Below are 11,877 nucleotides of genomic sequence, written 5' to 3'. Positions count from 1 at the left end.
AACCCCTGTGCTTCTCTTGGTGTGGAGAACCTTCACTTCTTCATAGGGGACTTTTAAATGCTATAATAACAACAATAATAATAATAATAATAATATACAGTGTGTGTGTGTGTGTATATATAACAATTTTTTCTTTCTTCTTCTTTTTTTTTTTTAGCCCTGTGGCCCAGCAAATGCTGCTCACCTCTTGCTGAGAACCATCTGTCTGTCTGTAACCTGGATAAAAAAAGAAGAAAAGAGAGAGACCTACATAGCCACACCAGGAAATCAGGTTAAGCTGCTATTTAATACAGAACAAAAATGTCTCATCCTATGCCTTGCTTATTAGGCTTCAAAATATTCAGATAATGAGAGAGGACTGTCACCTATTGTACCATGTGTTTAATGTAGGCTATATCATACAGTTTTGCATAAGCAAGTGTTGTGAATTATTGTGTCAAAATAAGCATAAATTACACCACTATTCTGTGTTATAGTGTATAACATGTAAAGCAAATGAATGCGTAAATTAAACCTATGAGAAGATTGACTTTAAGTACCTTTTATTATGTATTTTAATAATTTTTCCTTTGAAACTTTTTTTTTCAATGTGACTAAAACTAATAGACTATTCTTCACAAAAGGTAGGGTATGGGGGGAAAGTTAGATCACTTACTGTAAAATATGATTTCTCTCAGGTACGTCGCCAGTGTAAGATTCACAGTGAATACTTCTACATCTCTTTTGTCAATTTAGTCCATAGCAACAACAAAAAATACTGACTTGATCTAATTGGTTATTTTGGGAAAAAAACTGTGTGTGTGTGTGTGTGTGTGTGTGAGAGAGAGAGAGAGAGAGAGGACTACATGAGCCATGAATATAAATGCAAACTTGTCCAGATTAGTGGAAAATGCTATTTATTATGGCTTAAATTCAAAGCAACATACTAATTACATGATTTTAAAGTAGCAGCAGATGCCCGAACATGGATGAGCTAAATCTATTTCATAACACCTCCTACTGTAGCATCTTGAGAATGAACGTACGTTTTGGCTCCCTGTTTATAGGAAAGCCATTAGTAACACTGAGGGGCTGCACAGTAGCCTGTGAAGTTACAACTGCCAAGCCATGTGTACTGTGTGGATTCCGGCCCCTTTGCAATTTGTTATTGGCTATATAGCAAGTTCACAGTTTCACATGAACCAAAAGCATTAATTAGCTGCGCAGTTATATTTACAAATGCACCCTCATTTATATTTGTAATTGCTATTCAAGATTGCCTGTGCAGTCCACAGATTCTAATTTTATACAGATTCTAGATTTACTGTACACTGTATATAATGGTTATGTGGAGCAATACAGGTCAATGGAAAAGAATAGGAGGTCTACAATATTGTCATACCTGTACTTTATTTTTCTATTTCTATGGATAATCAGTTTCAGGGAATGGGTGCAAACTTATTTATCACTTTTGCTGCTCTCTGATGTAGATAAAAACATCCTGCACTTAATTCCCATGAATATTAAATGTTTATACCCAAACGCATCAGGTCAAATGATGAAATGCATTTTAAAATTATGCCATCTGCTATTTGAAGAAGACTGTTTCATTGTTTTGTTGTTTTTGAATGATTAGAGCAGATGTATCCCACGAGGAAACAGGCACGGCAGAGGATATTGCCACCCTAACTTACAATAAATCACCTTTTTTTTTAAACCCTTGTACATTTAGAATTTCCGAAAGCTTGAGTGCTGGCTGCAACTGTTCATTTATTACCAACTACTAAGTAAACATCTGTTTTGGCCTGTGTTGGAGATTCATTCTAGAAAAAGTCACTGTGAGTTACTGAGCTTTCATATATATATATATATATATATATATATATATATATATATATATATATATATATATATATATATATATATATATTACATATATATTACATATATATTTATACATTACATTTATATATATAAATTTTACCCAAACTATCTATTCAATTCATTCTCTCTCTATTAAAATGTGCTAGGCCTTTGCATATCCATTATATGCTATATTTCGAGCCTGCATGTGTTGCATTTTTTACTGTTTGTATTTATTGTTTATTTTATGTGCCATCTAAAGCCAGTTGCCTTAGAATTCGAATGTTATTCTTACAGTCGGTCTTTTAAAATAAATAAAAATGGATTTCTCAGAAAACATAAAACAAAAGAAGAGAAAGAAAGAAGCTTTGTAAACTTCAATATTAATTGAAGTCGTTGAACTTCGCAGGACATAATAACAGATGGTCACTTCTCCAACTAGGTTGCATTTTAATGCGTATCAACAGCACCCCCTAAAGGTCTTGCGTTACATTTTGTTTAATATTGTTCGGTGTTTTGACATGTCATACATAGATGGATAGATGACATGTCCTGTGGTGTGACATAGCCTACTATAGGCTACTCAATTTGAAATTGTATATGCCAATCTTATGCAGCATTTATGACCTCATATTAATTGAGACTATAGCCTATAGACAATTTGTACTTTGAAAATGACTGGTTAAGGCTTTTTTAATATTAAAAATGTTTAATATATATATATAGAAATTGAGCCGAAGATAGACAATTTCTCCTAAAAAAAATCGTATATTATTTTAACCTGTTGAAAACATTATGATCAAAAGAATGTTGTCAACTTCTACATAAATAATTTAAATGACTATATAAGATCTTCGTTTAGAGAGAAAAAAAAAAAACTCTCATGTGGTCTAAACTCTTATTTTGAAACGCAAAAACTGGATATGACCGGAAATGATCCACTGTTTCGTTTCGTGGATTCCTCTTTTACACATTCGTTAATAGTTACTAAATCGCTTATTTTGAAAATTATACAAGCAACAAATAGAGACATATGTCAAAGTAGATTATCACATGTTGAGATTAAATTTTAAATACTCGTTTGGAGTCTCTGGATGCTTAAACAGTTACGTACAATATGTGTGATCTGGCTAACTTACCTGCATAATGTTGGATTTTTCACATTTGACAAAATTAAGGAGAGTTTACTGATATTAAAACTACCACAGGATCTCATTAAATGTAAACAATCGGGCCGCTGGAGAGAGTAAACGTTATTTGCGCCATGTCGTCGTAAGTACCGTAATTTTAACTTACGTTACGTCCTCGTAGAAATCATAATTACAACTTTTAACCAGCTGGGCATCTCCAGAGTCACGTGTCAATGCAAAGCACGAACCAATGAATAAATAATAGATTTAAAAGAAATCCTGATGTATGATGAGTTGTGGCTTTGCAAAACCCCATAATGCTTTATGGCGCCAGAGAAAGAATCCTGATCTGGACATTCTCGGTAATTTTTGGTACTAGTTCACCCCCGAAATGACAGTTCTGCCATTATTTACTCAATTATTTCACTTGAATAGAGATTGCAATTTAAGATTGTTCATCACATAGCACTATTGTGTGTTTTTTTGTACAGTTCTGACGATGTGTCGAAGAGTGCAGCAGAAAAAGTGTGGGGGGAAAACATGAGCTCTGATGAAGAGGTGGCGGCTGCATCCAGACCTTATTTTATAGGGAAGAAAGAAAACATAATTCAAGCCAGACGAGTGCTGAAGTCAGTTGGTGGAAGAGATGTTCTAGTGATGTACCACCAGGGGGACTTCTATGCTATTGATGCACGTTGCTACCGTAAGCTTCTGCATGCTACCATGAAATCAAATTTGACAATTATTGTTTGTTAGGGACTATATTTCTTAAATGATTTATCGTTGGAGGGCATCATTTGTTCCCTTGTAAACTTTAATCAGAATAACGTCCCTTCCTTCTTGCTATGACATGTCTTCTTTGATTAGCCTACGTGTTTACTGGCATGAAGGCGGGACAACCTGTCACTCACATGAGATCACAGCAATAGCAAACCACAACCATCCAATCAATTCAGGATGGACAAAATCGAGTCCCGCCCTACATGTTATCCCAATCCTATATCATTTTCTTTACTTTAACCTCACCATACTCAAATAGTGTTTAATTCTTTTATTTACTCAGAATTTATACAGATTGAAGGCCATGCGCGTCCTCCCACCCTCATTAATATTTGACATTATCAGACATTGCATTACACTGCTTTTATGCTTTCCATTATGCTTTTATTTTGTTGCAGACTCTGGAGGTCCACTTCAGGAAGGAGATATAGAGGTGGGTTGTTGTAAAGCCTTTCATCAGGCCATTTCTCTTCCTATTTATATCTGTATGCTACAAATCTGCTTCAACTTTAAATTTTCTCTTTTGCCACTGAAGGACTTTGATGGACGGCCATGCATAGTGTGCCCATGGCATAAGTATAAAATTACATTAGATGAGGGTGAGGGTCTCTATCAGGCTGTGGACCCTTCTGTGAAGCCTCTGAAACCAACTTGGCGCTCTAAAGGCATTAAACAAAGAATCCACACAGTGACGGAGTCTAATGGAGACATGTTCCTCACCTTAAACAACTCACCAGGAGCCATTGACTCTGATTACTATCAAACTGAGAAATATAGAGACACCATCTTGAAAGAAGGCCGGAAGAAAACAAATTGACCTCACAGGAAGAGACATGAGATGGGTGAGTGGCTGCTCTGATCAACAGAAGGCTTTGAATGTGTTCAGCTGAGACTGTTTTCATCTATCACTGCTGGAAAATTTAGTTAAGTTGTTTTAAGCTGGTCTAGCTGGTCTATGCTGTTCATTAGCTCAAGTTTACTGCACTCAGCATGTTTCAAAAACCAGCTTGACCACCTTGGTGTGGTAGTCTACCAACTATAAACTAGTTACAGTGTCCCAGAACACAGCTAACAGTTCAGTTTTTCAGTCTTTCCAGCAGGGGTGTCAGATTCTGTCTCTGATCTTAAAGTCCTTTTTAAAACTGGTCTGGGAGTTTTTTCAATGCACTCTGGTGCTTTCCAAGCACTTTTTAAGTGTTCTTGCGTAATGGACAGTTTATTTATTTATGTTTTGATAGAATTTTCATAAATGCTTAAATTATGTAAAAAAAAAATTGTTTATTCATTTTGTAAATTATTGTCATTAAATCACTGTATCAGATCACTTGTATGCAATCTCATGGAATTCCTGGTTTTTATTTCTCAGATTTTCTTTTGGTTTGGTGACAGATGCACAGACAGAAAAAGACATTTAGTGGAACAGACACCTAAAAAAGTTTCCAAAGGGGGATTTTCGCTGGTATGTGTGAAGAATTGTTGAATAATCTAAAGAAGCTTTTTTTTTTTTTATGGAAAGGTTACATGGATGTTGAAGGTTCTTCTTGGAACCATAGATGCCAATAAAGAACAATTATTTTTAGGAGTAATGTTAATGAAAAGTAGATATACTTACTGTAGCTCATAACTGTAAATATAAAAGTAAATACAGCTCATGACTGTTTAGTCACGTGTTACTTTTGTTATTAACCAAATTTAGATAATGTCAAGACATCATCAATTCTTCTTTCAGAATGTGTTTAGTCTCACCCTGATTCACTGTGGTAAGCCTTTTACAAGTGTTTATATTTTACATACGTCACTCGCCTGTAGATACCCTTATGAAAAGAAAATATATTTCCCAATAAATGGATGATCAATATATAAAATTATATAACAGTATATTTGAAAATATACAGAATAATATATTGTGTTAATATATTACAATATATTGAATATTACATAAGGAATTTCCGCTTTTTATACATTGAAAAATATGTGACAATATATTTACTAATAGCCTATATCATAATGCATGTAATTTTATATTCAGTATAACACTTCATAATATATAGATGTATTGTATATATGATCAGATATGGTACTGCATGTGTGACATAATATTGCAGATATATTTACTCATGCATTATAAACATACATATAGAGAGAAATATATAATGTAATATATTTTTTATATATTTTATAATTATTTACATTATTAATGTTCCATATTTTCAAGCTAATAAACGAAAGCACAAGCACACCCGCATGTACTAAAGTATTCAGCCAAGAGACTATCACTGTGCTGAGGAGTGCATAGCCATTACTGTTAAAATATAGTAATTACAGTTGTGATGATATTCAACCAAGTCAACCGAATCACAGGCTTTATACTCTTCAGCACAGTGGTAACCCCAAAAACTTACCATAAACATACCAGAAAACCTTTTAAATTCCAAAATAATAGAACATTAAACACTAACAGATCTCCCCCTATATTAACACTGAGCAAAACACATCAAATAACACTTAATTTTTAACAATTCCTCTCCCTTAAGAGAGAAGCAAAGCATGCTGGGAACTAGAAAACTGTTGTAACTCATTCCATGAATGTGTGTGTGTGTGTGTATATATCTATGTGTGTGAACATACATTCACATTTATATGGGAACATGTATGTGCAATATATACACAATAAAGAATACATTTATAATAAATATTTTATTTATAAATATTTGATATGTATATGTATATGTATATGGTCAATGCATATATTTCAGTATTTTGAAAAATATATGCACTAGTTTCCCCATGGAAATGTATAATGTAATATATCACCTTATATTTTGCAGTATATTTATTTTTGTTCCGTAAGGGTTTAATCTCTCTCTCTTTGGCCAGAATATCAGATATTTAAAAAAATGCAACATTTGGCCATATAAGACTGGGAATCGTCTTGATAACTTTTGTAACGTCTTTAATTTAAAAATACCTGTGTTCCCAATTAGTCAACAACAGCATAAAATATTGCACTTGTGCCCAGATGACATCATTCTTGAATTTCCATATTCATCCACAACAGAGCCGAAACACAACCAAAACAATGTTATTTCGCAAAATGCATGCAGTTTTGTTTTTGTTTACCCACTAGAGGGCCAAAATACGTAGTGTAACATTTAAATAAAGAATATCAACAGTACTTGCTTAGATTCTGTTTAGTACCTTTAAAGGGTAACTAAACCCTAAACCAACTTTTTTTATTTAATGATCTGTAAGAATGAGGCTTTATTAGTGCTGTTCATTGATTCGAGTAACTTTTTTGACATTTGGGTATAAAGTGTTTTAATTTTACAATATATGGTGTAAAAACGTCTGAGTGCTGCCCTCTTAAGGTTGAACGGTGGCTACTGCAGTTGAATTTTCCTATTGGATGTTGCGGTGGCAAGTGACGTAAAAGGTGGCAGGTGACGTAAGCAGGTTCCAGCTCTACCACGCCCCTGGTACGAGCTCACCACGCCCTTGGTATGAGCTAGCGTAGATTCATCTGTGTACAGTGGTCAGGAGGGTACGTAGGTGTAGTGTTGCTGGTTGCAACAGCACTGCTGGACTGCATAACTTTCCAGCAGACTTGGAAAATAGGCGCCAGTGTTTGCATGCACTTGGCCTGGAAGACCGTGAGTGTGAAACATGCATTTTCGCGGGATTGCTTCTCCAACGTAATAGAGGTGGAAATGGGCTTCTCTACACAGCTCGCGCTGAAAAGCGACGCAGTGACAAACGCTGCTCCTCCTGCGAGGACTCCACCACCGCAGCGGCGTCTTGATGTGAGTGATCATATTTAATCACAATTTATGGTTAGGCTAAAGTTATACCTCTGGGCTCGACAAACGCGTCGGCGCATTTTGCTGGATTTTTTCACATAGCGGCAAAATATGAATATGCCTATATAGAGAGCGCGCGCTATTGACATCAACTTGATAAAACCAGAGAATGACGGGCTCTGATAAAACTCATCAGATGCATGTACTTTACGTCGTCTTACGAACCTGTGAGCAAACTCCATTCTAGAGTCTGACAGCAGGTCTCAGGTGCACGCCCACCCCGCTCACGGTTCGTCCCCTCTCTCTCCGCTGGGGTCTGCCCACTTTTCTAGCATTTTTCAAATATTGACAGTGGGTGGAGTCAGGCTCTGACCAGGGGTTTAGTTACCCTTTAATTAATATTTTTAGATTTGTGAACAGAAGGGCGGTCTTAGTGGGGGTTCAATGTAAGTGCTGTATTCTGAGTTAGGGTTAGTGATGACAGTTTGTGAACTAAAGGTGCAGTGAGTCAGGGGGTCAAAGGTGACTTGAAAAAATGAGGAACCAATGATGGATGTGATGTGAACGCGGGTGTTTGAATGAGAGAAAGGGGTTCGTAATTGTGTAACAACTTTCAAACCAGGAGAAATTTGTAATTTAATTCGAAGACACGTCCCGTTTCTTTATTTCCGTTTTGTCGCCGTCAAGGGCGTCATATCCGCGATGTCCCTGGTTTCTGCTCATGCTGCCATAGCAACCAGAGCTATGAACCAGAGCCGTCTGTTAGTAACCAAAGCGACAGACGTGGACAAATGTGTAGTTCGCAATGTCAATCTGCACGCTGTTGTTGTTTCGTTCAAACATTATGGACCATGGCAAGCAGACTTTGGATAAACAAGTAATAAAAACTCTGTGAGTGTTTTAGCGCAATTTTCTCACCTCATGGGATCACAACACTAAAGGCCTGTTCACACCGGGACGAATTTCGCGCGCGATATTCGCCGACGTTTAACGCCTCGTGACTAAACAAAGGGCGCCAATGTGAGTGTGCACACCGACGCGAAAAACGCCACGCGTAAAAGCGTAATTTTTTAAAAAACGCCTCAGGTTCGTTTTTTTGGTTTGACGCGCCGCGTCAAAAACTATCCGACCAATGAGATTGGCGCTTTTGCTCACGTGTCTGGAGCTTCTGAAGTTACAGTAAAACACAACTTGGGGGCGCTCAAACACAAAACGGTCTTGCCGAGCACACATACGTAACGGCGAAGAAGATATATGCCGAGTAGCGTCTAAACACTGCCGGGAAGAAATAAGACGAGGAAGATGCAAGGCAAGATGAATGTAGAGCTGCTGGTCTCGTTGGTGTCGGAACATAAAGAACTATGACAAACGCGACAGCGACTACAAAAATCTTGATAAAAGAGAACTGTTATGGAGTGGTATTAAGCGCCATCTAATGTCAGGGAATGAATTTGCATGTTCACTCGGCTCATCGTCAGCGAAAATCGCGTGGGTGTGAACACAAAAAACGCGTTGAAAAACGCTGGCGAATAACGCGCGCCGATATTCGTCCTGGTGTGTACGGGCCTTCAGCGTGGTGTTTTCGAGATGCCTAGAGCTCCCATAGACAGTATATAAACGAGACCTCCACGTCCAAGACTTTGACCGCTCCTACATGTACTTTATTAAACAGGTGAGCACATTTACATAAAACTAATCAATGTTATATAGTTCAACAATGATAAAATGTCAGAATATGATCTGTATGTTATTCTAATGTTGATCTAGCTTACTGCTAGTCTCATACAGACAGACTAACACATACATTTCAACACACTCAAATGCAGTTTAGTGGGATAGTGTAATGTTAGACCAAGTGAAACAGCGCTGCGTTACCTCACAAGTTTAATTTGTCTAATAAACTGACCTGTGAGTAGTAATTCTGCGTGTAGTTCGGTAGAATGAAATGTCCATATTCCTTTTATATCCGCGGGACTCGCGTCGCGTGTGGAGCTGATAGCTGTCTCTTAGCAATCCCGAACTGCTTCATATCACAGTCATGATAAAAGCATTGATGTATTCAGTCATCCATAAACATTATTAGATCGGTCGGCTTGACATTGACGACAAGATCCAAAATTCTTAGCAAATGTTGCGTCATCAATCTACGCCTTTGTTATTGTAAATAGGTTAGTGATCCCTAGTGACGAAAAATTCCATACTGTCCGTTTAAGTTCGCCTTGGGGGTGGCAGAGTGCTTAAGCGTAGATAACATTCCACAGCAACACCATTTACCAAAAAAAGATCTGTAGTTAAATGACAAAATAGGATAAAAAGCAGAAAGTAATTTATTTTCTATTAAGCAGGTTTGATGAAAGGAAATCTCACCCAGTGAATAGATGCACATTATAGGACTCAGTATTTTTTAATTTGTTCATGCTTTAAGAACATCCTGGAAAATTAAGAGTATAGCAACTTAAACACACCTTAAAATAAATGCATACTTTTTTTGTTTAACCCAAAGACTGCAAGTTTAAACAAACTTTTCTTCAATCCTCAGGGGGTAACGTATGTAAAATGACACCGCTGCTATTAAGGCTTTACTCTTCAGGGGTCGAAGGCTTCAAGGATGACTGTAAACTTTTACTCCTGCCACTCATGCAGAAGCTTGCTGTGAAGACCAGGTTTCCATAACAAATTACCTGTTTATAAATGTCTAAATGACCATGCAAGGCAATACTGTAAGTGGTACAGATGAACACAAAAGATTAAAAAATATATATTGATATTGAATGTGATACTTCATTTCTTAAAATGAGAACATATGCCCTAAATACAGCTCTAAATATCTTTTGATGAGCGTTTGAATTCATTGTTGAGATATAAAATTGTGTGCTTTCATTAACCTGAGAAGTGATGATTTTGAAAGCAATATTCTAGTATTTGTTAATAGTTCAGAAGTGATTTTGTTTACATTCTTTGCTATTTCCTTTTTTTTTTTTTGGATTTGATACTGCAAATTTTGTGGGTGTTTAGAGAGAAGAAAAAAGTCTTGTTTAAATAAACCATCTTGCTTTAAAATGTTGTTTCAATGTTTAAATGAAACCGATATAACAAAATATTCTTTGTCATGGCCCAAATGTATAAAGTACGTAAAGTCTTTAACCTTTGACTGAATCCTTATCTGTCTTGATCTATAAAGCCCCAAGTAATGGCATTCAGTTCCCAGCTGTATTTATGAAAGATTCCAACAAAGTTTCAAGACAAAATTTCAATTTTCAGCTCACTAAACCAGGCTGTCTTTATTTTCAAATGAACATGTTGGTCATCTACACAGTTTAAAGGGATAGTTGACCCAGATATTAAAATTAGCCCATGATTTACTCACCCTAAAGTCATCCTAGGCGAATGACATTCTTCTTTCAGACAAATACAATCGGAGTTTTATTAAAAAATGTCCTGGCTCTTCCAAGATTTACAATGGCAGTGAATCGACGTTTCTGTTTTGAAGTCTATAAAAGTGCATCCATCCATGATAAAAGTAATCCACATGGCTCTGGAGGGTTAAATAAAGCCCTTCTGAAGTAAAGACATATGACTTAAGATGAAGGAGTATCGTAAGCTTTGACACCTCTCGCTGTTCAAACAAACAGGGCTGGGCATCAAGCTCCTCCGACATTTCTCTTTAAAAATTGTCGTATTAGACTTCTAATTTGTGACTGGTGTTTTGTTTCGCTCTATCTGCGCTTCTGAGTTCGTCAATACGTCATGCGTCAGGTCAAGGGTTACTCTTTCACCGTAAATCGATGTGGCTGTCTGACGGAAGCTAGTTATTTTAGTCGATAAGGTTTTAAATATGGATATTTTTCTTACACAAAAGCATCGCTTCACTTCAGAAGGCCTTTATTAACCCCCCAGAGCAGTGTGGAGCACTTTTATGATGGATAGATGCACTTTGATGGACAAAACAGAAACGGCCATTCACTGCCATTATAAAGCTTTGAAGAGCCAGGACATTTTTTTATATAACTTCGATTGAGTCTGAAAGAAGAATGCCATATACACCTGGGATGACTTGAGGGTGAGTAAATCATGGGATAGTAAAAACATTTTTGGGTGAACTATCCCTTTAAATGACTGACAAGATAGATCACTTCAACCATTTCTTATTAGTCATTCATGTCAGAAAAAATAGGTTACAGTTGGCATAAAATGTTTATCGCTTTACAGTTGAGTATATCTACAACACAGTATATATAAAACGAAATCTTTCATATACAGTTAGTATGTATGGATGCTCTGTTTTCCTTTTACCAGGTCTGCCAGTTATGTAACTCAACCTATCACAG

The 11,877-nt window shown here is 36.4% G+C and overlaps 1 protein-coding gene across 4 annotated transcripts; it reads left to right on the top strand.

Annotated features, from left to right (window-relative positions):
• Nucleotides 1-2,752: 2,752 nt before the first annotated feature.
• LOC308680666 (Rieske domain-containing protein-like) lies at nt 2,753-10,609 on the top strand. Of its 4 annotated transcripts, none has more exons than XR_014028935.1 (6): nt 2,768-3,334; nt 3,464-3,675; nt 4,151-4,185; nt 4,288-4,594; nt 5,119-5,211; nt 10,089-10,609. XR_014028935.1 is itself a non-coding variant. In XM_081348919.1 (4 exons), exons 2-4 carry the CDS (start codon nt 3,513-3,515, stop codon nt 4,567-4,569), a joined length of 480 nt encoding a protein of 159 aa, XP_081205045.1. In that variant the 5' UTR covers nt 2,753-3,334; nt 3,464-3,512; the 3' UTR covers nt 4,570-5,085. The 4 variants fall into 4 exon arrangements, 2 of the variants coding, with proteins under 2 accessions (XP_081205045.1, XP_081205044.1); XR_014028936.1 differs by having other exon boundaries at nt 2,853-3,114; XM_081348919.1 differs by lacking the exons at nt 5,119-5,211; nt 10,089-10,609 and having other exon boundaries at nt 2,753-3,334; nt 4,288-5,085.
• The last annotated feature ends 1,268 nt before the right edge of the window (nt 10,610-11,877 follow it).

This window comes from Scardinius erythrophthalmus (genome assembly GCF_964197995.2).
Source record: "Scardinius erythrophthalmus genome assembly, chromosome: 20".
NCBI lineage: Eukaryota > Metazoa > Chordata > Actinopteri > Cypriniformes > Leuciscidae > Scardinius > Scardinius erythrophthalmus.
This window is presented reverse-complemented; position numbering and strand designations above follow the sequence as displayed.